The sequence below is a fragment of the Haliotis rubra genome, unplaced genomic scaffold (genome assembly GCF_003918875.1).
Source record: "Haliotis rubra isolate DU_JTF1 unplaced genomic scaffold, ASM391887v1 Scf1, whole genome shotgun sequence".
NCBI classification, from domain to species: Eukaryota; Metazoa; Mollusca; class Gastropoda; order Lepetellida; family Haliotidae; genus Haliotis; species Haliotis rubra.
This window is the reverse complement of record NW_025764891.1, coordinates 4,021,006-4,048,652: the sequence shown is the minus strand read 5'-3', so window position 1 is coordinate 4,048,652 and position 27,647 is coordinate 4,021,006. Positions and strand designations below refer to the sequence as shown.

The 27,647-nt window shown below is 43.5% G+C and overlaps 1 protein-coding gene and 1 long non-coding RNA gene across 2 annotated transcripts; both read right to left on the bottom strand.

Annotated features, from left to right (window-relative positions):
* Positions 1-22: 22 nt before the first annotated feature.
* On the bottom strand, positions 23-2,230 carry LOC124272585. The gene is made up of 2 exons (XR_006897374.1): positions 1,284-2,230; positions 23-151 (listed from the first exon to the last, which is right to left on the bottom strand). It is a non-coding gene; the product is annotated as an uncharacterized LOC124272585 (long non-coding RNA).
* Positions 2,231-8,864: 6,634 nt separating this feature from the next.
* On the bottom strand, positions 8,865-27,067 carry LOC124272276 (piRNA biogenesis protein EXD1-like). The gene is made up of 6 exons (XM_046707477.1): positions 26,960-27,067; positions 25,859-25,939; positions 25,073-25,216; positions 24,256-24,447; positions 10,642-10,838; positions 8,865-8,991 (listed from the first exon to the last, which is right to left on the bottom strand). The coding sequence occupies exons 1-5, from the start codon at positions 27,062-27,064 to the stop codon at positions 10,698-10,700; spliced, it is 663 nt and encodes a 220-aa protein (XP_046563433.1). The 5' UTR covers positions 27,065-27,067; the 3' UTR covers positions 8,865-8,991; positions 10,642-10,697.
* Positions 27,068-27,647: the final 580 nt, after the last annotated feature.

Sequence of the window (27,647 nt, the reverse complement as noted above, 5' to 3'; positions counted from 1 at the left end):
AAAGAAATACTACTGAAGTCTGTTTGCAGATGTGTAAGTTTTCATATCACCAAGAAAAGTGTATTTCCTCCATTCAGCTTGTGTAGTTGATATCAGGATGGCCACATATGACAAATTACATCATTCTAATGATCTTCTGAACAGTTCTTCACTTAAAGGTCACATGCAACCAACAAATCAAACATAATTAATACACAATTATCACTTATTCATGACAAATAATATACAATGCTGCTTATGAAAAAACATATAAACAAAATTATAAGCGTACAATCGCAAATCAAAAGTGCAATATTTTGTACTTGGGTTTACTTCCCAAGAAACGAAGCAGCCAGGATACCGAACCCAGTCAGAGCGGGTGGATGTGCACTCAAGTGGAATGGCTGGTTCATTTGCAGATGCCCTCACGGCTCATTGTGTGTGTATATATAGAGATGTTGTGTTTTTGTAAATACATGCTCATTTTTTTGTGTATAACATTTTGCAATCAACAGACATCATAACATGTCATGTGTACAAGTATCACACCTGCCTGTCTGTGTAATTACATAATGTGACAGAGACCGAACTCGGGCCATAAATCAATGCGTTTTGTTTATGGTGTATAGCCTGATAGGTGTTAAGTTCAAATGGCATGTGGTCAGTGATCGAAGTTGTGTATTGAATATTGTCATTAGCAGACAGGCAGGCAGACACATAGGTGTCAATGAAACAGACATTGAGTTTTGTCTGTGACAACGACATATCTATATCACAGTTAGAAATTCTGTCAACGCTAAGAATGACATTGCTTTTAAGTATCGAACTGAGAAAGTGACTCGGTAAGAAGAACGTGTGGTGAAATAGACAAATGAAATTATATAAACAGTTAAATCGGTAATCTACTGTCATAACATATAAAAAAGCTCGCGCCTGTGAAATACCAACAAAACATTAGAAAAATAGCTCACACCAAAGCCTTCACCGAGTATTCACCGGACAACCCGCTTCCAAGCTGCGCGAACCTATTTCACTGCGCATGTGCTATGAGGGTACCGCTATGAGCGCAGCCCAGCGCAGCGCAGCCCAGCGCAGCGCAGTCCAGCTGGTTGAAACCACTTGAATTCCCCAAAACGCTAGGGGGAAATTTAGTGAATCATTTGAACTCTGATTTCGCGCGGGTTTTTTCATCGCGTTATTTTTCAACTTTATAAGTTGAATTTGCATTTTTGATGATTTGTTTCGGTATGTTCATACCGAAAGGTATCAGAATCTGCAAAGTTTTGTTTTACGTTGCATGTGACCTTAAGATGGCCTGATGTTACTACTAATTTGCCTGTAGCTATCACACAGTCTGTAAAGACTCTGAGTAACACTGATATGGCTGGCTATTTTACCCTGATAACCCTGTTTCCAATAGAACATACTGCCACTGTGGCATCTTAGTTGTAAATTGTCCCTTTAATGGTCTTTTAAAGAGCAGACTACAAGGAAACAACAGCTATGAGCTGACTTTTGTCTACAATACACTGAATGCACAAGAATTGTATACATCTACATCTAGTTATTACCTACAGAACTTTAACTACAATTCATAATGGGTGTAAATTGCTATGTCTTGATTCACATTTTCTGTGTCAAATTTGGGGACAGCATATTTAGACAAGTTGCAGGTATCCCAATAGGTTCAACTCTATTCCTATCTGATCTTGATGACAAATCTAAATTATTGACTATATAATTAAAATCAATGAAAGCACAGGACGCCCAAAGGTTCAACCTCTGTTCCAGACACATAGATGTTCTCATTTCCTTCAAGAATGTCGACATCAGTAGGATTCTTCACCTCATCTATGCACCAGAGTTGGAAACCAAAGACACGACTAAGGAACCATATTCATGTCATATCTGAATCAGCACAATGCTGGCATCACTGTACAACCCTCATTAACAAGATTTACTTGTTCTGTTTCAAGCGTGCCCAATAAGCATCAATTACCATGGTGACTCTACTGGGTGCAATAAATTCCTGCTTGCTGTACCTCCCTAAACGTTGAAGACATTTGGTTCCAGACCCTTCAAGCACTCTGCTGCTGTTCTATGGAACTCTCTTCCCCATCACCCCAGATGTGTTCCCTCCTTGACAACCTTCAAATCTGCCCGACCGCCTCCGTGGTGTAGTGGTTAGAGCGTCCACCCGGAGAGCGGAAGGTCGCGGGTTCGATCCCCGACCGCGTCATACCAAAAGACGTTAAAATATGGTACTTGTTGGTCCCTACCTGGCGCTCAGCATTAATGGGTACAACAAAGACTGGTCGGCTCGGAGTGAGTATAATGTGTCTGAGTGGGGTATTCATGCTTCACTGCGGCATGGTATCTCAGTGGGCTAGCACTATAAAACCAGCTTAAGTCTGGGCTAGTACAAGCAGCCGCACATACACATACACATGCATGCACGTCGTCAGATGAGCTGAAATATTCTCAAGTAAAACCCAATTTCACCTCACCTCACCTCAAATCTGCCCTAAAGACCCATCTGTTTAATAATCACTGACAATTTTCATCCATTATTGAATGCACTTAGAGTATGCCCTGTGTGGAGTTAAGCACCATATAAGTGTCCTCATTAATTATTAATTAATGACAATCTCATCCCAACTCAGCCATGGACAAACAATACTATGACTTTAATTAGTAAGCATGCACATTCAGAGTATTAACAATAATCTTTATACATCATCATGTGAAGTTTAAGTACCAGATATCATATCATACTGATAACATACTGCACATTATTGCACAACATAAATGACGTCATAAGGCAGTGTAAGTAAGCCACGTTGCATATTCTCCACTTGGCAGTCTTTACATACAATAAACAAAACACGAACTAAATCAACGTAATGAAAATACTTTACAAAATAATGAGAGCCTTTGTTTGCACATCATCTTTGGCATAGTCATTATCAATCATAATAATTATTGTTATCTTTGTACATTAATCCTGAAATATATTAGCAATTATAGATCCCCCAGATACACTAAAAGGAATACAAAATGAAGTAATTATTGCATAAACATTCACTCTAGTATGTATTTTTAGCCCTATTTTCTCCCGGGGACAGGAGCACACAAGAGTTCAATAAAGAAAGTTTTTAGTGGTATGTGAGTTGGTTACATGTTCAGAGTTACCCCCTTTGGGTGGAAAATCTGACAGGAAGTTCTTCCATTACTTATCACATTATCAATCAGTCTAGTTAGTGTGACCTTTGTACAATAATCCTGAAATACATTAACAATTATATATTCCCAGACACACAAAAAAGAAATACAAAATCATGGTTTCAAGCATCCGACATGACGTGTTTCAGTCCTTATGTCCATCTTGATACATATCAAATGACATTCAGATCAAACAACATCCAACCATTCAAGCAGATTATGTCCATGAGAATTGCCAACCTATGCACATTGTTAGTTGTTCATCTGCCTTTAAAAGCAGTCAGGACATTCAAGCAGGAGAGCAGACAAACAGCAGGAAGAGCACGGACAGACCAGCAGAAAGCCAGAGACAAGGAGGGACAAACACTGAGCAGCCAATCCAGCTCATCTGCTGCCCAAGTTATCACCCTGACTTCGCCACTTTCCCCTGTAGTCTATGTCAGACTTCTTACCCTACATCACATAGCTGTACTGCGAGAACAAAAACACCCATTCTTTGTATGCCCAAGGGCAGATACAGCTTTTTGAGAAAGTGTGTGTGTGTGTGTGTGTGTGTGTGCACGCTATTGAGAAAAGGAGGGGTGCATACTCAATTTTTACCTGAGTTTCAATGGTCATTTAACAAACTTCCAGAACAAAAGGGGGGGGCACCGCTGCACCCCTCTGATCCGCCTATGATGCCACTATGACTTGTGTTGTTTGAAGAGTGCCAGACGTGTTACACTGATCACATCTTCATGGACAAGTACGGACTAAAGATCAAATTGTCTGTATTGTAAGAAAATAGCATAACATGAATGACAATGATCACTTTCTAATATTACCAGTAACCCTGTTGTATAAATGACATCTAAAATCACTGTCCTCTGACTTGGAATCGGGTAACAACTGACATGTCGTCATGTAAAACTAATACTCATGGTTAAAAGGTTATTCTTACAACACTGTATAAAATACTTCATATTTTTCATTAACAGGAATCAGGTTTTCTTACATTCTGTAATACACAATAACATAGTGGAGGGATAGACATGGCATTTAGTCCATTAGACCAACATTAGGAGGCAATCTCGGGAAAGTAGTCTGAAATGGGCAGCAGACCAGTTGGGAAGGACCATTGGTATCTACCCCTGATGTATGCAAATTCATTAAGTCTAGCTTTTCACTTTTGGAGCTGCCATTGATGCCTTCAAACTGAGTAGGTTATCATCTGACTGCCAGTCAAAGACTATGTTATCGTTAACTGAATGGGAAATATATACACTGTTAATAGATCAAGGTGTATAAAGCTTCTGGCTTAACATGAAATGTGCATGCATGGAGTCTGTGTCTGAGAATTATCAAGTACATTTTGTAAAAAGCCTTAAATGTCAGTATTTCTATAAGGCATTTCACTGCCTGTTATATATATGACAGTGTAATTCACAAGAAAACAGTGTCATTATTGTATTACATTGTTTCTGTTAAGATTCAGTAGAGGACAGTAATGTACTAGTTATTATATTTAGACTGGGAGTCAAGACGTATCTGGCAGCTGGATATGGTTTCCTACTATATACATTGTATCTATACCACCTGAAATGCTTACTGAATTATTTCTAGACAGAGTTGACTTTTCTGCAATGGTGTGAAAACCCCTCCTAAAAGATATTCTTTACAAGATTGCTAAATATCATCACTTTAAAAGGAAACACATCAAATTGTTGGAATCTGTCCTAATACAAGTCCATTGTCATTTCCCACACAATGCCGACAAACAGCATGTGACCAATAATCAGTCAGATACCCCAACAAAATGACAGCAAATTCTTTGGGTATACTGGGGATTACACTTTCTCCAGAGCTTGTCACCTTACGACCAGCACATTAAGACAGTCATCTAACCAACCAAAGCTTCCACTAACACTGACAACTGAATGTCTAGATCACATACTTTGTGTACCCTTCTGTAAATTGACACAACTCCCATGGCCGAAAACTGTGACGACACAATGCCTTTTAGAAAGCGGTATTTACTGAGAACATGCAATCTGAAATATCGAAATATAACATATGTCGCATTTACTAAGCCATTTATCATAAAACCCTAAATAAGTATTGATGTACTTGCAATATCTCATTAAATTCATGCACCGTCTCTGTGGTGTAGTGGTTAGAATGTCCGCCCCGAGAGAACGGAAGGTCGCTGGGTTCGCTCCCCGGACGCGTCATACCAAAAGACATTAAAATATGGTACTTGTTGGTCCCTGCCTGGCGTTCGGCATTTATGGGTACAACAAGGACTGGTCGGCTCGGTGTCAGTATAATGTGTCTGAATGAGATATTCATGCTTAACTGCGGCATGGTATCTCAGTCAGCTACCACTTTAAAACCAGCTAAGTCTGGGCTAGTACAAGCAGTCACACATACACATACACATGCATGCGCGTCATCATATGAGCGTTAAGTACGACGTTAAACCCCATGTCACCCACCACCCCACCCCACCCAACCCCACCACCCTCAATTAAATTCGTGAGCATGTTAAGACCCAGATGGAAATAAGTATTTGAGATTAATGACAAAGTTGAGGTTTGAGACGATGGACAATTTCAAGATGTAAGGAAATGTGAACACATTGCCTTTGGGATACAAAGTCTGCACACATAGAGCAGTATCCCTGCTGTTGTCATAGCAATACAAGAATGTTGGCACAAAAGAACAAATAAGGCACCATGATTTTGATATCATACAAAAACATTCTTATCACCTCAGTGGCTAAGGTGAAAATAACTTGAACCAAAGAGAGATGCCATGTCCGCACATTTTACTTGCCTCTTTATGCAATTCCTCCTACAAATTATACCCAGTTGTGTAGATCGATGCTCATGCTCTTGATCACTGGACTGTCTGGTCCAGATTCGATTATTTACAGACTGACATCATACAGCTGGATTATTGCTGAGTGTGGTGTTATACAACAAACAAATAAAACTATCCTACAAATGAATGAATACAAGATCTGAATGCCACTGATGAAGAAACATCCTACATTGATCTAAATGACAATAACCCAGAAGCATGACAACACTTCCCTAGTGTGACAAGTCCTGAAGTTACTTTGGCAAATGTGCACTTTGGCATTCCATTGTATAACAAAGTCCTTCTAATACTACTGGCTAGTGGCTTATATACTGCTATCTTACACTGCCTGCTAAGGATCTTCAAGTGCTGTCAATGTGCCACCAGATTGTTTGATCAGAGATGGCAGCCATATGGCTATATAGCGAAAAATACATCAAAGGATGGCTTCTTAAAACTTGATGCAGTCGAGTGAAGAAGCTGCATTTTGGAATTAATTCATAGATATGCTGAAAAGAATACGACAATCAATCGATATATCCGTAACATAATAAGCCATTAGGGAATATGTTCTTTCTTCTTTCCTATCTAAGCTACTATACATCCATGAAAATAGGGAAGTATCACATTTGTATACTAGATCTACAGCCATCTTGACAGCTGTCAGACTAACACACATGCAGAGTAGTAGTAGTAGTAGTAGTAGTAGTAGCAGCAGCAGTAGTAGTAGTAGCAGCAGTAGTAGTAGTAGTAGTAGTAGTAGCAGTAGTAGCCGTAGTAGTAGTAGTAGTAGTAGTACATTAAAGGACCAACACTATCCCACTGTTCATGATTTTCATGACTACATTCGCTAAGCAATCAAAATACAAATATGGTACAAATATTGGACAATGTTACAAATATTGGGAATGATACAAATATTGAGTAAGTATAAAATGCAAAGTGATACAGCGTCATTTTGTTGTTCTATAAAAATAGGGTCATTCTTTACAAAAATAACATAGCTGCAAATTCTTTCATGAACAAGACACTTCACCAATAAACAAGTCGGACATTAAATGCAAGTTACCGTGGTAACTATATAATGGCAGCCAATAGCTATAGGACATATGCGGTACTGTTACAAAGCAATACCAGGCACTTAGATTGATGTTGTGTCACTCTTCCCATTGCATGTGTAAGTACTGTAGGATAACCCTTAACAACGGTGGTATACTTTATAAGTCATTCATATAGCATTATACTTTAAACTGCTCAACAAATTGATAAAAAAAACATCCTCAAGAGGATCTGTTACCATGGTTATACCAAGTTTCTAAAAGTAAATTATGCTCAAAGGTGGCAAATACTTAAAATTCAACATTTGCAATCTAAATTTCAAACCTGAAAACAGTATACCATGTTAAACAATTTTTTTAAAATCAGTAAAACAAATTTAAAACCGTTTTGAATCAAACCGTTTCACTAAGCGGTCAAATGAAATGGGAGGTGACGCTTTTTCACTGCAGTTAGACTCTCGATCAGAGATGTGTGGTGATGAGGATGTGTTATTGGCAGAAGAGGAACCGAGGAAGTGGGTCTCTGTGGTTCCAGAAGTTTCTTGTAGCTGTGCTTGTCTGCTATATGGTGACGTTCGGGTGAGATCATTCAGCATCATTGATGTCAGGGTGGTTCTACTGGCATTCTCGGGAGTAGAGGTAGAAGAGGATCTTGCTTCAGGAGCATTGAAACTTTTGAGGTATTCTTGAGGAGGAGGTGGACTTAGTGCTGATAGAAGTGACTTCAGTGTGGACGGCTCGGAGGAAACACTAGACTGTGAACTTTCTGGCGAGGAAAGCCGTCGAAGTCCTCGGCCAATACCTGGAGGTAGAGCTGTGTTGATTTGAATTTTGCTTATAGATTGAAGGGATTGATCGCTATCAGTAGTATGACTGTATTGTTTGATTTGGCTTTGGTTTTGAGGTAGTGCTTCAGAGAGGCTACTGTCACTTCCACTCGAAGGTTCTTCAAGCTGTCCTCCTATATTATAACAAAGATTGGGAATGTCACTCTTAACCCCAACATAACCGACCATCTTACCCTTGTCAGATCCAGATGAATCTGTCTGGGATCCAGTCTTCTCAGGCCCAGCTTCTATGTACTGTCTGACAGAACCTACATGTTCAGCGACATGATGTCTCCCCAAAGACTCTCTGGATGGAATACAACTAAAAGATTCATAACCATCTGTATCTTCAGGGCAGGAGTAACTTCCAATATGGATCGGTTCCTCCATGTCAGAGTCTGAACAGTGCTGTCGATGTGTCCTCTTCTTCTTCAGATAATTCTGTAAGCACCCAGCGGGTATAAATGCTATTCTATCATCAGATACAGTGTCTACCTTAGTCTTGATACTGGCCTGAAACTCTGAGCCCTCCTTCACACCCTTGCTCTCTGGTCTGGTTGGATCTGGTCGTCCATGTCTCTGTGTTTCACGCCCATAATATACAGTTTCATCAGTTTCATATTGAGAGCCTGCTTGAGGTCTCCTGATTTGCGAATGTTGGGATATATCATATCTATTGGAGTGGCCATGTTGCAGGGTTGTAGGTATCTTGACGTCTGACAGACTTGGCGCTGCACTGTGTTCAGATGTGGCTTCAAGTAGATCGTGGCCATTCATTTGATCCTGTATCAACGTCTTAGGCCTCCGTACTTCAGTTGGTCCTCGGTGATTGCTGTGTCCATGTTTAGCTTCCTGTAGATTTGATTTGTCTGGAACAGTTTGACTGTCTGTCATCGTGGTAGGCCTCCGGACTTCTGATGGTCCTCGTGGAATACAGTGTCCACGGATGGAGGGTGTGTCGGAGGACAGTGAGTTGACCGAGCTGGGGAGACTCTTACGTTCCTTGGCACGAGGAAAGGCTGGGTGAGACGAACTGGAGTCTCCATCACTTCGACGCCGGTGATCTGCAAAGGACAAAGACCAGAAACAGTTTTAGTTCTGTGCTCATTATCATTATTGTCAAAGTCATCATTTTAAATCCAATGAATATCAAGGTCAGAATCTGTCTTCAGCAACCCATGCTTGTCGCAAGAGGTGACTTGCTTGATACAGGTCATGATATTCCAATCACATAGATTGATTTTTATAATGTCAATGATTGGATTGTCTTGTCCAAACTTGAATATTCACAGATGGCCATCACATAGCTTGAAAATACCAGAGTGATGCATTCAACCAAAAAACAAAGCAAAATTCCAACCACTAGTCTAAATCTTTGGAATTACCCGTGAGCTTATGACTTGACTGGTCATTTTTTCACAGTGTTTACACATATCATGTCCTCAATAGAAATAGAAGCAAGTAAGTCAAACTCATCACTAGAACAGAGACTTTATCCACTTTCAACTAGATATCAAAGCTAAGACTAATTTTCCAGAACAGAGACTTTATCCATGTCAACTGATATTGGTAATATTAATGATCATTCACTGATTGGTAATATTAATCATTCTGATTGGTTATCACAAGATATGAGGTATTCTATTACCCATTGGATTGTGATTGATAAATTTGAGGTATATAATCACGCTAAACAGGTTCTGATTAATCATACATGTTTTACGGTAATGCACTATTTTGTCTGCCCACTAACATGGCGGATACCAAACCATGTAGGCAGATTTACCATGTAGGCAGATTTGCCAGGGTTCATACAACCTGTCATGTGACACACTACACGGGTTGTACAAATGACCTTGACCATGACCTTAGATTGGAATGTGGCTGCCAAGCGGCTGATCGCTTAGAAATTTTAGTGTTGGCGTATACAATTATGAGTATAAATAGAGTAATAAAATTGTTGTCATAATTTTTTATTTGTTTGTGTCAATAAATATATCCAAAAAATAAAATGTTTCTGTATTTCACTTGTCGTTTAACAAAACCTCAAATTCGATATTTTTAATCATAAACTAAGCCCATCCGTAACTACTCGTGTCATTCTGGCAGTAGGTCACGGAAAGAGGCAAGTAGTTATAAAAATGAAACTAAGCCATGCCGAGTTATCTCCCTTCATGACCGTTCAGGATAAATCATGGCGAAACATTTTGCGTCTCATTCTGGTGATGACTGAATGTTGTTGTTTAAAGATAAGGGACCGTTCATAATTTATGGCTAGGGGGGTGATGATGATTTTTATGGAGAAGCATGTACAATGAGAATGACCCCCCTCTAAAATTTATGTACTAAGTAAGTGACCCCCGTGCATGTCGTGTACAAAGTCAATGACCTCCCCTCCCCATTCCATATTTTTGAAGCATATTTTTAAAATATTTTTATGTACAAAATTGCTGCCCCCTCAAGAAGCTTGTGTACAAAATTGCTGACCCCTACCTCCCCAGAACAAAATGGGTGACCCCCCTTAAAATCATCATCACCCCCCTAGCCATAAATTATGAACGGTCCCTAAACTAAATATAAAAGATCTTAAGGATAATAAATTCGTCACACAGTGTTTTGAAAGGGTGTACTGTAAGACTGTAAAACCCTTTCAAAACACTGTGTAACTAATATTACGGTCCATATCACATATTTAGTTTGTAATCATCACACACCTGCAGCTCTCCACACAGAGTCGTTCCTGGCTATTAAGTAAGGATCCTTCACACCTTCACAGTTCTCTTGAAACCCATGTTGGTCCTTCTGTGGACCGATTGCATGGTACCGTTTGGGCCCGCATGTATCTATGACGTAGGAAGTCCATGTACGTCGTCAGATGCTTGAAGGCATGGGGAAGCAGATGGCGCATTGTCTACAAGGAAAATACAACCTTACTGTAATTGCCAAACTCCTGTACATCAATGGCATTGGCAAAGGTCTGTGGGGTCTCCGCAAAACAGATAGGTCCCCAGCAGCTTATGTTGGTCGGAAGAGGTACCTGAAGGTACTGGGCAGTCAGCCTCCATGACCTGGGTGCCATTGTACAAAGCGATCTTCGAGCTAAGGTGATTGTAACTATGACCTTAACATAGACTTACAGATGTCATAGCGCTAACATTGTAATGTACAACAGCACCCTGGTAGACTTCATGTCGTTGTATCCTAATTGTGTTGATAGATACAGTCAGCCACTGGATGTCTGGTCCATACTTGAATATCTACCATGGTCATGCAGATATAGGAAAAAAGTAATCAGCCAGTTTATGTCTCTAAGATGGACATCATTTACAAAATGACTATCAATGCAGCTATTTAGGAATATAACTCACAATCTTGCAATATGATTTCAGTATGTTTCAGATTATGTCTGAAAAAGAAAACACTCTCCAAAGTATAAATCCTGCATAGAACTGAGATGGACATTAAGAAAGGGATGTAACTCCAGCTGACAGGTGAAAAAGACTCAAACATTGTGAAGCATCATGAATGGTATTATAAGGGTAATGCTATTTTTGAGGGCATTATCATTTGCAGAAGCCCGCGGTCTTCCATTAACTGCCCAACGAAGGAGTGCAGTTGAAAAAGACCGAGGGCTTCTGCAAACGATAATACCCTCAAAAATAGCATTTCCGTTATTATTGCTAAAATGCATGGAATTTGTGTTGAAAAGAAAAAAGGAAACAATGAAGGAATTTGACTGTAAGTTTACTCAAAACCAACTTCTGACGGGGTTGACTGCCCGAATGCAATTACGTCATCGAACAATTCAAGTGACGTCACAACAGAAAGTGACGATATTCGACCTTGGCCTTTGACAAGACCATAGCCTGCAACATGCTAAACCATGTCAGTGTTCGGTTTTGGTCCAACAACAGCCTTAATAGTGCAATTGTTAAGGTTAGCACCAGCAAGAAAGCCAATATTACCGCTATGTAAAGTGGGAATTAGGGTTGCTTCGACTTGTTTGACCCAGAATATCTGCCAGTCCAAAGCCAATGTCGAATAACCCGACGCACCCACTATGATGTCACTTGACAACAGAACTGATAGTGGCCCGTTGTTAAGGTTGAGTGGTCCAATATCATTTGCAGCGGCCCGCAAATTTCTGATAATAGGAGGGCCGTTTCATGATAATTCCATGTGTTTTAGCTATAAGACATCATATCGCAGTGTTCTCAACATCCAAGTGACCAATCAGACTGAGAAATACTTAAATCCTGCAAATATCTAGATTTACTCAGAGGCTCATATTCAGACTCAAACCTGCAGACAAATGTATACAAATAGGAAGTAAACAATACCGAGTTCCTTCTAAAACCGTATTACTCATGTTATTGAGTTGTATATAGGTGATTGTATTTCACCACTAATAGGACCAATTTAGAAAAAATCAACCCCATAAACTGTCAATCTTAAACCAAATAATTCCCCACTTGCCCTTCAAGCATACTTTGTCTAAAAAACATCACTGATACTTGATGCTTCAACAATAAGAAGACAAAGTCATCAATATCCCCCTCAATGGCAAAATACTCTTCATGAATATGTCTACGAGTTATGATTATGTCAAATGTTTTGGTGTGTATATAGATAAGCGGAAGGAGAGTAATGTAATTTTCGGAATAAAATTGATATTACATATTTATCTTGACTCATGCTTATTATGCTTGTCTCCTCCTTCTATGTGAATGATAGTGGAACACTTGAAATCCCTTGTAGTTCCCTTTAAAGCTGAAGTAAAAGTACACTCACCCACGAGTTGCCTCCCTTGCATAGTTTCCCGCCAAAACAGTCACATGACTAACCATGCTTGTCACTCTCTCCGTAATATGCCCGACACATGGATTTACCGTGAAATCCGAAGTGCCATCAGTAGGGAGGTTGGGAGGGCTTATGAGTCAGGATAAGTAGAAAATATCAATTTTAATTAGAAAATTACATATTTTTCCTTATCCTGACTCATGTTTATTATGCTTCCAGAATCGGACGGATTGGTGGTGGGTCAGGTCACCTTCTCGGATTTATTGGCTGTCCTAGATACGTCCTGTATCTACCCCCATGGAAACTATCATACGGCACTTCTTGACAATCCTGTTCTTCCAACTTCCATCTGCCAACTCTGGGGTACCACATCTTGTTAGACTTCTTTAGGACAAGTGAATCTACGATTCATGTGGATTTAAGATATACTAGTGTATCCTTGCTAGATATCTATAACAACTCATATAAGAAGTATCTTCTTATCGTAAGAGTTTCGACCCTTTTCGCATACTTCCATACAAGCACAGGGTCTAAATCACTCATGTTAGTCTGTTCTAGACGTAAACATGGACTCTCAACCAAGACTCTCCAGAGCCAAGGTTATCGGTAAGTCACGTGATAAGAGGGTGAGATTTTCAATTCAACGCCTCTGTGGAACCGTTAGTTGTTGTGCAACAACAAGTGGCCCAAACTGGTGAATGCCGGAGACGTCTTCGGTGGCAATGTCTCTCAGGTAGTGGTTGGCAAACACCGTATCAGTTTTCCAAAAGCAGCCCTCCATTATTGATGCTATCGAGCAATTCCAATGCAGAGCGAGAGTGGACGCCAAAGCTCTGACTTCGTGTGGGTTGGATGCACTCGGAGGTGGCAGTCCTGCTGCTTTGTAAGCCCTAAGTATAACGGCTCTCATCCATACTGATATTGTTGTTCGGGAGACTTCTGTGGATGTCTCTGTAGACAACGGTATAAACAGGCGCTTGAACTTCTGTCTCCTTGTTCTTGTCTGCTAAGGTAAATTTTCAATGCTCTAACCGGACATAGAGATATATCCTGTACACCCTCCTGCCCGAGGATTGTTGATAATGCTGGTACATGAAACTGTCTATCTGGTTGACCAGGTAGCTGATTCTTTGCCACAAAATCCCATCAAAGTCCTAAATGTGCTACCGCACGATGTCCTGTGTCGAACCAAGTTCGTCCAAAATCCAGCACATGTATCTCTGATACTTGGGCTGCCGTGGCTAAGGCGAGTAGAAACAGTGTTTTCTGCGTAAGGAGTTCGAGTGACGTTTGCTCTAACAGCTCGTAGATATCACTGGTGAGATGTTGTAGTACTACATTGAGATCCCACGCAGGTGCCTTGAATTTCTTTTGCTGATCCTCCAGCTTAAAAGAACGTAGTAAGGCCAGTAGTTCTGGTACTTTCATCAATTGCTGCCTGTCTTCATGGTCAGTACTGTGCTAATCGCCGCCAAGTACGTAGATAAGGCCGAACCTTTCAATCTCTTAGTCTGTTGTAGATGACATAAGTAATCCGCCACTTGAGGATGAGATGCTTTCATTGCTGTGAAACCCTTGTGCCGAGCATATTGTTGAAACCTCTGCCATTTATCATCATACAGGTTGCAAGTAGATCTGCAAAGAGCTAGAGTGACCACTTTCGCTGCTCTGGAGGAATAACCTCTCTTCCTCAAGCTAGTTTTGATACTGTCCATGCGTGAAGCTGGAACACTGCCGGATTCCCGTGAATTTGCTTGGTGTGCGGATGAACCAGTAGGTTTGGCCATTCTGGTAGATTCAGGGTTGGCTTTCCTAGTTCTTGAATGAGATCTGGAAACCGCACTCTCGCTGGCCAAAAGGGCGCGACCAAAATCAGTTGGAGGACTGTAGTCTGCCTGATTTTCTCGAGTACTTGCGGGATTAGAACTGGCGGTGGAAACGCATATGCATTCAGTCCTTCCCACGACATGTTCAATGCGTCTGTTGTCCATGCTAGTGGATCTAGTACCGGTGAGACGAACGTCTGTATCTGTCTGTTGAACCTTGTGGCGAATAGATCGATAAGTAGAGATCCTAGCGTCCTTATGATGAGACGAAACGCCTCTGGATGAAGCATCCATTCTTTTGGGGATGGTTGCTGTGGTCGAGACAGAGCAACTGCTAGGATGTTCTTTGCTCGGGGAATGTGACACGCCTTTATCCAGATGTTCAGCTTGTCCACAATGTCGAACAGATGAAATATGAGATGTAACAGACTTGCTGATCTTGTTGAGCCTTGTCTGTTGATGTAAAATGCCACTGTGGAGTTGTCTGTGTGCACTGTCAATACTTCGTTGATCAGAGACTTCGACCAATGTTGTAAGGTGTTGATGACTGCTTTCATCTCTAGGTGATTGATGTGCAGATTTCGTTCCCTTTCCGACCACTTTCCTTCAGCTACCTTGCTCTTGAGGTGTGCTCCCCATCCTTGCAGAGATGCATCCACATACAGATATGTGTCGCAAACCGGCTCTTCTAAATAAGTTCCTCAGCAAACATTTGACTTGGGAGTCCACCGTAACAGGAATGGTTGTAGACTCTCTGGTAGAGTTATCAACCCTGTACTGCTGAGGTGAGAATTCAGAAATCGCTGCAACGGACGTAGTTGTAATCTTCCTCTGCGAGTTAAGTCCTGCGCTGAGGTGAGTAGAACCAGAAGGCGCTGCCATGTTCGGAGATTCAACGGAGAGATGACTGCTTGCAGGATCATGGCTTGTATCTTGATCCAAAGATCTTCTTGGACTATGATGCGATTTTCTGTTGTGACGAACCTTATCCCTAGGAATTGTAGATCCTGTGTGGGTTCCAATTCCGATTTCCGTAGATTTACTAGCAAACCAGGTTGCGTTAGTAGTCTGATGGTGAAGTCCAGTTGTAGCTTGAGCTGACTGGCTTCCTGATGAGCTTGAATACTGTCGTCCAGGTAATAAGCACTGCGTAGACATTGATGATGTAGAAAGGCGACTATGGGCTTGGTTACTCGTATAAACAACCATGGGGCCGAAGATATTCCAAACGGCAGGACTTTCCACTGGAAATGTTGACCCTGGAACAGGAATCGCAGATACTTTCTTGAGTCCTGATGTATGGGGATGTGTAGGTACGGATCCTGCAGATCTTTGCTGGCTAGATAATCTGCTGGACGAATAAGATGCCGTAGTTGAGGAAGATGGATCATCTTGAACTTCTCGGGTTTGAGGAGGTAATCTAGGTTGAACTTCTTCATGTTGTAGATCAGCCTGAACTTCTCCTTGGAATTCTTCTTGGGGGCCAGGAAAAATGGGGAATAAAATCCGTATCTTTTCCAGCAGAGTGTTGATGGCCTCTCCCAGCTTCTCTGCTTGCCTGTCTGTGTACTTGAAGATGAGAGGTCTGTCGGTCAATAGAGGTGTTGCCTTCAGTTGAACTCTGTAACTTTCTCGAAGGATCTGTGATACGTAGACGTCCTGTAGTATTCCCCAATTTTCCCAGTAACGTTGCTGGGGGTGGAAGACTCCAGTTGTTCCGAACCCCATCTTCAACGTCACGATTCCCTGGAACCTCTGGGGGTGCATCCTCGCCCCGAGGCATTCCTGGTATTCCCAGCTGGCCGACGAAAAGAACCTCTTGCTCCTCTGGAACTGGAATATTTCCTCTCCTTGGCCTTCTGGATATTCGCGAACTTGGATTTGTTGCTGTAACGATGAGACGTCTAAGGTGTCGATCGACTTGATCATCATCACTTCTCTAGAGTCGTGAGTGACCTCTTTGGCAACCTCTTCAATTCCTCCGCCGAAAAGAGTAGGCGCTGACCATGGGGCTCTCAGGAGTGACTTGGTATATCTTTCGCTCCAGTTGCAGGATGACAGAAGACCCTGTCTTATTAACAGCGTAAGGCCCGCAGATGTAGATGCCAAGTGGTTCGACATGAACTGTTGATCCCTCTTAGGGTGAGAAGTGCAGATAAAATCATCCTATCCTCTTTTGAACGAGAGTTGTGGAACTTTGCAATGAGTGCCTCGTTGATCTCGATCTAGCCAGGAACGAAGAAGAACGTGCGTCTAGTTGTGGTGTCCAACTGTGCAATCTTCTTATCTTCCACTTTATATAATTTACTGTGACTATCGTTGATAAGTCTGTAATTCTCTCCGGCGCTCTCATAAATGTCTCCATGTGGTGAAGAGGGAATCTTCGCGCATTTAAAAGTCGAACTAACCTGTAGAGGTTTCAGATTCTTTGAATATATTCCTCCTTGGGGTACTTATAAGCATTTAAATGTCCATTTAAAATCCCTACGACAGTTGTAACAATATTTGAATAAAATTATTTACAAAACAAAAACTACGTTTTGTCTTGTGAGACCACCCTTACAGGGCCCTCCGGCCCCCTACAGCCAAGAGCAGGTAACTCTAGACCAGAACCTCGCACCTCACTTTCCATGCTGAACGAAGTCAGACAGAATGGGGGAGGTGGGAGCAGTTTCAAGGAGGAATATATTCAAAGAATCTGAAACCTCTACAGGTTAGTTCGATTCTTTTTTATATATTCCTCCTTGGGGTACTTATAAGCATAAGACAGACTCCTAAAGACGGAGCTAAGGAGTGGCATTCTGTCTGCCTAAAACACCCCCGACAAGAAGTGGAATTTCCCAAGCTAAATATAGCAGAAAAAGCTCACTTACCCGGTCACGTGTCCACCATAGCCAATCAGGCGGGGGCATGAGCCAGGGTCAGGGTCGAACATAGTATAATGACAAAGCGAAACCTCGCTAATATAAACAATCGAGATAAACCCTCCTCCCTCCCCGTAATCAATAGGAAGTGAAGATAAGGGGTCCCGCAATAAGCCGCCAGAAACAAAATGCCGTAATACATCTATTAAGCAAAGTTTCCAAGGCAAATAAGTCTAGAGCAGAACGGTGTAATGCAAAAGACATGGGAATAAAAACCATCACCACATAAAACCCGTCACCAAGGGGATATGTAAACAAGTTTTTTAAAACCCAACACCAGTGTTAAAAAAGCGGCATATAATGGTTCATAAATCCTCGAAAGCTCAATCGGCTAGAAAGGTGGAACCATGCCCACTGGAGAGAACTGACTGACCGAACCGAGCACGCTTACTGGTGAGTCTGTCAAGTTGGTAATGACGGATGAACGTACTTGGACGGCTCCAAATAGCCGAGGAGCAGATCTCCTCAATAGGCAGGGCTGCAGCGTAAGCTTTCGAGGTAGCAACTGCCCTAACCGAATGAGCTTTCAACCCTACAGGCGGGATACGCCCTGTGTGAGTATAGCTCATATGTATGGCAGAGACAAGCCACCGAGAAATGGTTTGCTTGGTCGCCGGAAGACCAGCCTGAACCCCACCATAACAACAAAACAATTGGTTATCCTTACGGGTATCCCTTGTTCGTTTGATATAAGTCTTAAGGGTCTTACGGACATCTAAGACGTGAGCACGTCGTAGAGAGGTACCGGGCAGGGAAGGCTGAGTGAAAGCCGGGAGCTCAATAGGCGCCGTCACATGGAAGGTACTATCCTTCTTAGGACGGTAAGTATCAGGCAGCCGTATGCTAACTCTGTCTTTGTGAAAAAAAGTAAGCTCGGGATCGGCCCACATTGTGTGAATATCGCCAACCCGCCTGCCTGAAGTCACCGCCACAAGAAATGCCGTCTTCCACGTCAACAGCTGGAGTGAAAGAGCCGACAGATTGTGAAATAGTGGACTGGACAGCCAATCAAGAACGATTGACAATATATCCTCGAACAGTTGAAGCCGCTAAACCGGCGTCTAACCAAGACTGGAGGAATTCTAAGACAGAGACTAAATCTGCAGAAAAGGGATCAAGAATCCCCCTGTTGACACACCAGCTCGAATAACAGGCCCATCTATCCTCATATTGAACGTTTGTCGAATCCCTCCGCTGGCCAGAATTGTGTCTGCAACTGGTGCAGGAATTCGCCAAGACGGAGGAGATCCCTGATAGCGTTGCCACCCACTGAATCCTGGGATTCGGTGGGCGCCGTTCTGGGATAGGAGGTCCGGGTCAAAAGGTAATAGAACAGGAGGCTGAGCCAGAAACCTGAGAATTACCGAAACCAACTTTGTGCCGACCAAAAGGGGTGCCAGAAGCACAAGTAGCCGAAAGCTGGTTGCGCGGTCAGCTGAGACAGGACCCTGGGAATCAGTGGTATTGGGGAACGCCCACTGTACCCTGTCCGTCCCAATCTAGCTTTAAAGCGTTATTAGCTCGATCCGGAATCCGAGCAAAACACAGGAATCTGGTTCGTCACCCCAGACGCAAACAGATCCACCTGGAACGACCCGAACAACTGGGAGATAATCCCGAATATCTCCTCGTCGAGCATCCACTCGTGGGGGCTAGTATACACCGCGGAGAGTGCATCTGCACGGACGCTGTCTACCCCCGGGAGATAAACAGGCAAAACCCGAATGTTGACCTGATCGCACCATAGTAGAAACCGCCACGCCTCCTGAACGAGTGACGGAGACACTGTGCCGCCTTGCTTGAGAATGTAAGACATGGCCGTTTGATTGTCCATCTCTAGACGAACCACACAGCCCTGAACAAACACCCAAAAGCTCTCGAACACCCTGCGGACTGCTCTCAGTTCTAACACATTGATGTGTAGGCTGACTTCCCGCTCCGACCAGAGGCCTGAGACTGAGTGCTCGAAGGAGAACCGGAGGGGTGCATTGGAACATGGAGGTATGGGTCTTTGAGATCGATTGACGTAAGCCAATCTCCTGTCTCGACGGAGGAGATCACTGACCTGAGTGTCTCCATCCGGAAAGTCGGCACCTCCAGTGACTTGTTCAGCCCTGGCAGAAGGATAAGCGGTAGCGAGCGGGGAAGGCCGTTAGCGAGGAACGGAGGGCTGTTCCAACAAAGGCTTAGAGTCTTTAAAGGTAGACACGGCCTCCTCGGCCTCCTGTACAACCTGCAATGCCCCAGGGAACAGGGAGGACCCCATTGTGTAAGGCAAAGACAGGAGAGCCTGTTGCGTGGCCGGCGAATACCGCGCCACGGATAACCACAGCCTGCGCAAGCCCATAACGGCACCCATCATCTGGCTGGCACAGCACCAAATGCTGTCCCGAGCCAGATGAGAGTGGACACCCGTTAGCTGACGCGCGAGCACCGGCGCCGACAAGTCGGCGCCACAAGCACTCTGATCCACCAGCTGTCCCTGCAGAGCAGACAGGTAAGCTGAGTGGACGGACACTTTTAATTGCTGGGCTGCGCACCGGTAGCACTCCTCGAAGGACCAATACGCAGACCTCAGCGTAAGCGAATTGTTAGGAAAAGGGGAGGCGCCGCCCTGCTCGGGTCGAGGCCAGGGAAGACGAGGTCGACCCCCCTAGAGTGACGGAAGCCAAGACGCACTCGTCCACCACTGGCGGCTTGACGTCGGGCAAATCAAACCGCGTGCGGGCACCAGTCAAGAGAGGATTGACCACCTCACTCACCAGTGATGGCAGAATGCGGAGGCGTGCCTCAGCGACCCGGCTAGGCGCGAATGCCTCCACCGGGAGCCGAAACTCCGCGGGATCGGGCGCCTGTACGGGAACGGCCACCTGAGGCAGGACTTAGGCGATCTTATCCCGAACCTGCCACAGGCACGAGCCAAAGGAGTACGGAACTCCCACCTCCGACTCCTCCCTCCCTTCATCCTCCTCCATATCAATTCGGGTACAATCCTCGGCCGCCGTACTCCGAGAGGCGCCAGAGGGAATGAGTCACCCTGCCGGTGGAACCCACGCCCGGTCGCCGAGGCGCCCAAGAGGAACCTGCCGCGACAGGTTTCCCGGGCAACCCAGACTGGCTGCCAGGCGCCGAGGTATCCCCGAGCTGGTCGGCGCCTAGGCGACCGCCAGTCAGGGCACCAGGCAAGACAGGAGTAACCCTGCATCGCCGGCGCCAGGGGCCTGTGACGGACCTGAGCGCCAAGCTAGGTTGCAACAAGGCGCCGAGGGCACGCTATAACCACGGCCTAAGCCGGGATCAAGCTGCCCGGGGAGGCGCTTTTCCAAGCCGGCTCGGACCGCAGCCAACCCCCAGATGTGTCCGGATCCACCTCGACGCACCGGCGCGCTGAGCTCCTTACGGAACCCAGCCAACGCCGTATCAATCAGGGATTTCACAGACGACATCTGTTCCTGAAAAAGAGCAGTTAATGAGGCAACAGGGACAACGGGTGCCGATGCAACAGGGGGTGTGTTGGAAACAGGTACAGGGGCAGGTTGAGATACAGAAGGAGCATTAGTTTTTTCGGGCGAAGCGTCCTTGGTAACTTTAGCCCGTTTGGGAGGCGGTTCCGTATGGGAGGCGGCTCCCGAAGACCCCTTTGTTTTACTGTGTGAACGTTTGGACGGGGGATCCTGAGCCCAGATATCACCCCCCGCCCAAAGCAGGTTGCTGTAGAACAGCTTGTCCACCCGCCTGGACTTAATAGTTTTAGGCGTGAAAATCTCACACGCCGGACAACCCGTTTCATCATGATCAGTCTCCATTAGACACCTCAGACACACCTCGTGTGTATCCCTCACGGGAATGGCAGCGAGGCACGAAGTACAGGATTTAAACTGCAACAAGTAAAAAACCTGTGCAGTAACCTACCCCATACATACATAAATATATGAAAAAAAACACGCATGGGCGATACAACCAATGCAACAACGTAGCATGAAGTTGACAAAAACAAGTAATACGCACTGCAACATAACTTACAATTACGACTTTTAGCGTAAGATAGAAAATGCTAGCAGTGGAAATAACGCCCTACATGTAACAACATATAAATAAAAATTACTATAACCACACGTAACATTGAAAAAAACACATGGGAAGCCAATGAACAGTGAGGCTAGCTTAAGGACCTGTCCGCTATCTTGACACGCGACTCGGCGAAAGCCTCGCGACAGGTACCAAGTTACAACTAGAAATTATGAATGAAAAATGTTCAGAACAAGTCTCCAAATCACCCATGCAGGGAAAAAGAGAGAACCATACATACAGTAGCTGTTTCTGAGACACTCATATTCGTGGTTGGGAAATTAAAACTTTTGAAGTGGACCCACGCCTTGCCAGTAAACGACAGCATGGAAAGTGAGGTGCGAGGTTACGGTCTAGAGTTACCTGCTCTTGTCTGTAGGGGGCCGGAGGGCCCTGTAAGGGTGGTCTCACAAGACAAAACGTAGTTTTTGTTTTGTAAATATTTTTATTCAAATATTGTTACAACTGTCGTAGGGATTTTAAATGGACATTTAAATGCTTATAAGTACCCCAAGGAGGAATATATAAAAAAGAATGGAACGTTCTGGTTCTGCCACTTAATTGCTTTCTCGAAGGCTAAACTGAGGCTTGCCGGGACTCCTACGATGGGTTCAATAGGCGGGATCATGAGCGAATCAAAGTCATCATCAAGCATTCTGTAAGTGAGTGCTTCATTCCGTTCCTTGGATGGAGACGCTAAATTGAGACCACTCGCGATCCATGAAGTAACCTCTGCATCGGAGAAGATCCAATTGCTCTCTTCATCCTTGTCTGACGAGTTGTGTCTTCGCGAATCCCTTCGCGCTTACTCCAATCGCGAGTCCTTCCTAGGATCCTCCTTTCGCGAATGATCCTTTCGCGAATGCTCATCACGGCTGGAATCTCATGTTCGTGAACGATCCTCCCTGTAGGCCGGTGAAGTAGATCTATGACTGTAGGATCTGCTTGATACTGACGTGGTGCGTTCGCGCCTCGGAGAAGATTCCCTGGAGATGGAATGGCGACGTTCTCGAACTGTATCCTCCTCATTAACATTCGCGGATCCCTCTCGACTGCAGAACGTTGAATCCTCACTAGGTGAAGACCTTCTCGAACGCTGGTGATCCTGTGTCGTGACTGCGTTCGTCAAATGATGATCCGCGACTGCTGTGTTCGCCGACTGATGATACACGAGTGCTGCATCCTGTAGAGTGGATTCCATTCTGGGTACTGCTATCGCCGAAGCTTGCTGTAACCTCTTCTCTTCGGCGAACCTCTGTTCCATCAAGGACAGCATATGTTGGGTGGATTGCTTCATAAATGCACCCTGGTCAAAGTTCTGCGCTGACTGATGTGAAGTAGACGATGCATCCAACTTTTGGCAGCAAAATCAGCGGGTCGTCGTAGGTGTATGTCTCTGTCGGGGGGACGATATCTTCGTTGAATGACGTCTGACGAGCAGGTCTAGTAGAACTGGAAGACTTCGAAGACAATTTTGACGCAGATGTCTTCTTCTTCTGTGAACTCACAGATGACGATTTGTGCTTCTTAGACTGCAATGAAGCCAACTCAGACGACGCTGCCCTCTTCCTCGTAACAGAAGCCTGCCAATGTGAAGAACCCGGCAAATCACTAGAAACATTAGTTTCATTTGCAGATGACAACACACGGTTACTGACGTTATCTGTCGTTTTATCCGCCATGCCTTGTGATAACCTCTGCACCTTGTCCTTAGTACGTCTAAATAAGGCCAACAAATAATTATTAAATTGCAACGGAGATAAATTTATACAATATTGACAGCGAGAGCTGGAAGAGCATTGATTAGTACAAGAAGGACAAAGGGGGTGCGGATCAGCCGCACACAGTCTGTGCCTGCAAAAAGAACACGATTTCATCAAATGTAAACAACAAATACAAGTGATGAAAAACAACAATATTTACGTAAATTTGGACATAATTCCTATATACACTGAATAATAATACAGACCGAAAACCGTATACAGCTAAAAATATAAAAGGATATAGTGCTGTATAGGGACTCCCAAGTCCCACAACCATCCACCAGGGCGATGGAGGAGAGAGTGACAAGCATGGTTAGCCATGTGACTGTATTGGCGGGAAACTATGCAAGGGAGGCAACTCATGGGTGAGTGTACTTCTACGTCAGCTTTAAATGGAACTACAAGGGATTTCAAGTGTTCCACTATCATTCACATAGAAGAAGGAGACAAGCATAATAAGCATGAGTCAGGATAAGGAAAAATTTGAAATGTTTAAAAGTTCTGCTCCAGAAAGGAGCACTACCACCAGTTTCAGTCTAAGTCAAACTTGTTGGCATCGAAATGCAAAGATATTTTATTCAGAATTCCAAAACTACCAAAAGGCACCAGTACACCACCAGATGTATGTATGTGCCAAGTTTGGTGAAGAAACATTGAATGGGTTTAAGAGTTCTGCTCCGGAAAAGAGCACTACCACCAATTTCAGTCTAAGTCAAACTTGTTGCCATGGAAACACCAAAAATATTTAATTCAGAATACCAAAACTACCAAAAGGCACCAGTACAGATCTATCCATGTGCCAAGTTTAGTGAAGAAATATTGAATGGTTTTAAAGTTCTGCTCCGGAAAAGACAAATGTGCACCTACGCACGGACACAGTCCATTTTAATACCCGTCGGGGGAATAATTATTTGCAAAGCCAATTCATCAATAAATGTTCTACTGACCGGTCCTCTCTTGGAGTCCTCATTGGAAGCATCTCGGACATATCCCAGGTAGATCTCCGTCCCCACTGTCACCTCCTTCAGCAGCTTTTCCATCAACTTCATCCGCAGAGGCAACAGGTGCTTCACCTGCTTTGCTGCAGCAGTCAGTATGTGGAGGGGGGCGGGGCGCTGACACCACACCTCTTGGTCTTCCTGAAATGTTGGGTCACATATAGCAAAATATTGGCATCAAAAGGAAACATTATCAGGATTAATACAAATGGTAACAACTTCTGACCCTAAACTGCACAGATAATTACCTTAGAAAATAGATTGAAAGTTAGCAGTCAAGTATGTCACTACAGTGATACACAATCTGTTATTGTTAAGAAACATAAATAAATAAAATGTCATCCTCATATCTTTTGATATCTCACACACATATCGACGACGACGCACGCGACGCACGCGACGACGACGCGACGACGACGACGACGACGACGCGACGCACGACGACGACGCGACGCACGCATCACACACACACGCACACACACACACACACACACAAAGCCCATATAATTTGAAAACTCCAAGGCTGGTATTCTATTCATGATCCAACATCATTCTTGCAACTTTGTTCAGTTGAGGAAAGGAATAACCAGTGCTTTCATCACAAAAAAATTGAGGTACATTTCGCTCACTTCAATATCAGAGAGATTAATGATGTTAGTGATGTATCTATTTCTTGATCTCACCTAATTGATATCCAGTTATAGCCTTTATGGGATCATAAATAAACTACTTAGCTCTTGCCAACTTTCTCCTCCAGTAGCCATACCTTCTGGTGAGTCTCCCTGTATCTAATTATCTGGAGCTCAGTGAGAGGCATGTTGAGTTCAGTGAGCAGAAGACTATACTGACTCTCGACGTAGCGAGGGTAGTCACCGTTGTGCTCCATCCGGTAGATGATGACAGCAGCCACCTTTAACACACATTATACACTAAACAAGAGCAAAACAAGAGAGGAAATTATATACATTAGACAAGGACATTCTGATCAGAACTACATCAGTATTTCGATCACAATAAATGTCCTAATACATCAACATCAAGTACAGCATGGTGTTACGCAGAGTTTGTCTAAATTTAACAGAATACTAATCAACTAAAACAATTGAAACACTTAAATGAAGAACTTTCAATGAAATGGGTTACGAAAACTAATTCTGTCATATTAATCTTCGCTACAGGTTGTCACCAGGGCCTCTAAACTCTACAGCATTCTAATTCAAAGCAGTACAACAGTCAAACCCTGAAAAGCCAACTGTCTGATGCCAAAAAGCCCTATCCTGTTCAACAGTCTTAAATACTTCCAAACTACCTCGCGTTTTACCACATGCACTCATAACCATCTCTATGTGTATTCATGCGACAGGACCAGCATGCACCAGGTGCGTTTAGGGCAGCTTTAATGCAAAACCACAATGTTTTGGTTTTCTGAAGTAATCATGTTTATTTCACATCAGTATTTCATAACAGATCATTACTAATTCTGTTATAATAATCTTCGCTACTGGTTACCATGGTTACAGAGACGTACGATGTCCCCAACAGGAAGTCTCACCTGAGTATCAAACACATTCACCAGTTCCACCCCGAACTGATGGTACAACAAATCTGATGGCTGGCGACAGTCATGCATCACCTGAAAATTTGTGAATTACAATTCATGACCCGTCACAAAGAAATAATATTGCTTGCTGATGTTTAACAAAGCACTCAGCAATATTCGTATATGGTGGCAGTCTGTAAATGATTGAGTCTGGACCATACAATCCAGTGAGCAACAGCATGAGCATCGATCTACGCAACTGGGATATGATTATGTGTCAACCAAGTCAGCAAGCCTGACCATCCAATCCTGTTAATTGCCTCTTAAGACAAACATGGGTGGCTGCAGATCAATTCTAACCCCGATCTTCACGACATTGCCTGTTTGTTTGTTGTTTCATGCCACAAATGTAAATAATGGAGTCTGGGACAGACAATCCAGTGATCAACATCATGAGCATCAATCTACACAGTTGGGATACGATGACATGTGTCAAGCAGGTCAGCAAGCCTAGGAGACTTGTTTCTGGATTGGCTGATAATAGAATACTTGATAAGTATTGCAGTACCTATTAAACTTCAGGTAAAACACATCACACCTTAATGTGATGAAGTTACCTGTTTCACACAGAACTGCTTTAATGATTGCAAGTCATAGTAGTTACAAGTATTTATATTTTAGGAGTCAACTCTAAACTGGTCCAATAAATAGCCCTGAAATGTTTACAATCACAATCAAAGATATGTTATCGAAAAAAAGTTTTGTTTTCATGTGCTTCAAATTTCTAAGGGACCGCTAATAAAGTATGGCTGGGGGTTGGGGGATGTTGATTTTAAGAGAGCATCACCCATTTTGTTCTGGGAGTTAGGGGGGTCAGCAATAATGTACACACGTACTGGGTTCATCAATTTCGTACATAAAAATATGTTTAAAATTATGCTCAGAAATTATGGGAAGGAGGGTCATTGATTTGTACTTATATTTTAGGGGGGGGTGTCATTTACATTGTACATGCTTCTCCATAACAATCATTATCACCCCCCCTAACCATGAATTATGAATGGTCCCTAAATAGCTACCAAAGACTAAACACCTATGTGCAACATGAACTACCTTGAGGATTTTGCCAGATTCCATGATTTCCTGGAGTCCCCGTTGGAAGCACTCTGATCCAAGTGAAAGGACATCAAAGAGAAAAACTTCCTCCTTTGTTGACATCTGTAACCATGGCAACACATAAATGTCAGTTTACATATGTACCAAGATTTAACAGATTTGTGACTGGGCAAATATTGAGACAGTGAATATGGTGTTACCTCCATGCAGAGGGTTATTTTTAGTGTAACACCCATTTATGACAGTTGTGGTGTTACAATCATGTGGCACTGGACCCAGTTAAAGCAGGGTGGTGTAAATTTTTATGGGAACATGGGGACATGAGTGAGTGAGTTGAGTTTTACACCGCCGCACTCAGCAATATTCCAGCTATATGGCGGTGGTCTGTAAATAATCGAGTCTGGACCAGACAATCCAGTGATCAACAGCATGAGCATCGATCTGCGCAAGTGGGAACCAATGACATGTGTCAACACAGTCAGCAAGCCTGACCACCCGATCCCGTTAGTCGCCTCTTACGACAAGCATGGCTTACTGAAGACTAATATTCTAACCCGGACCTTCACGGGTACAAGGGGACATGAAGGTACCAGACAATCCAGTGGTCAACAGGTTGAGCTTCGATCTACGCAATTGGGATATGATGACATATCACCGAGCCTGACCATCCAATCCCGTTAGTCGC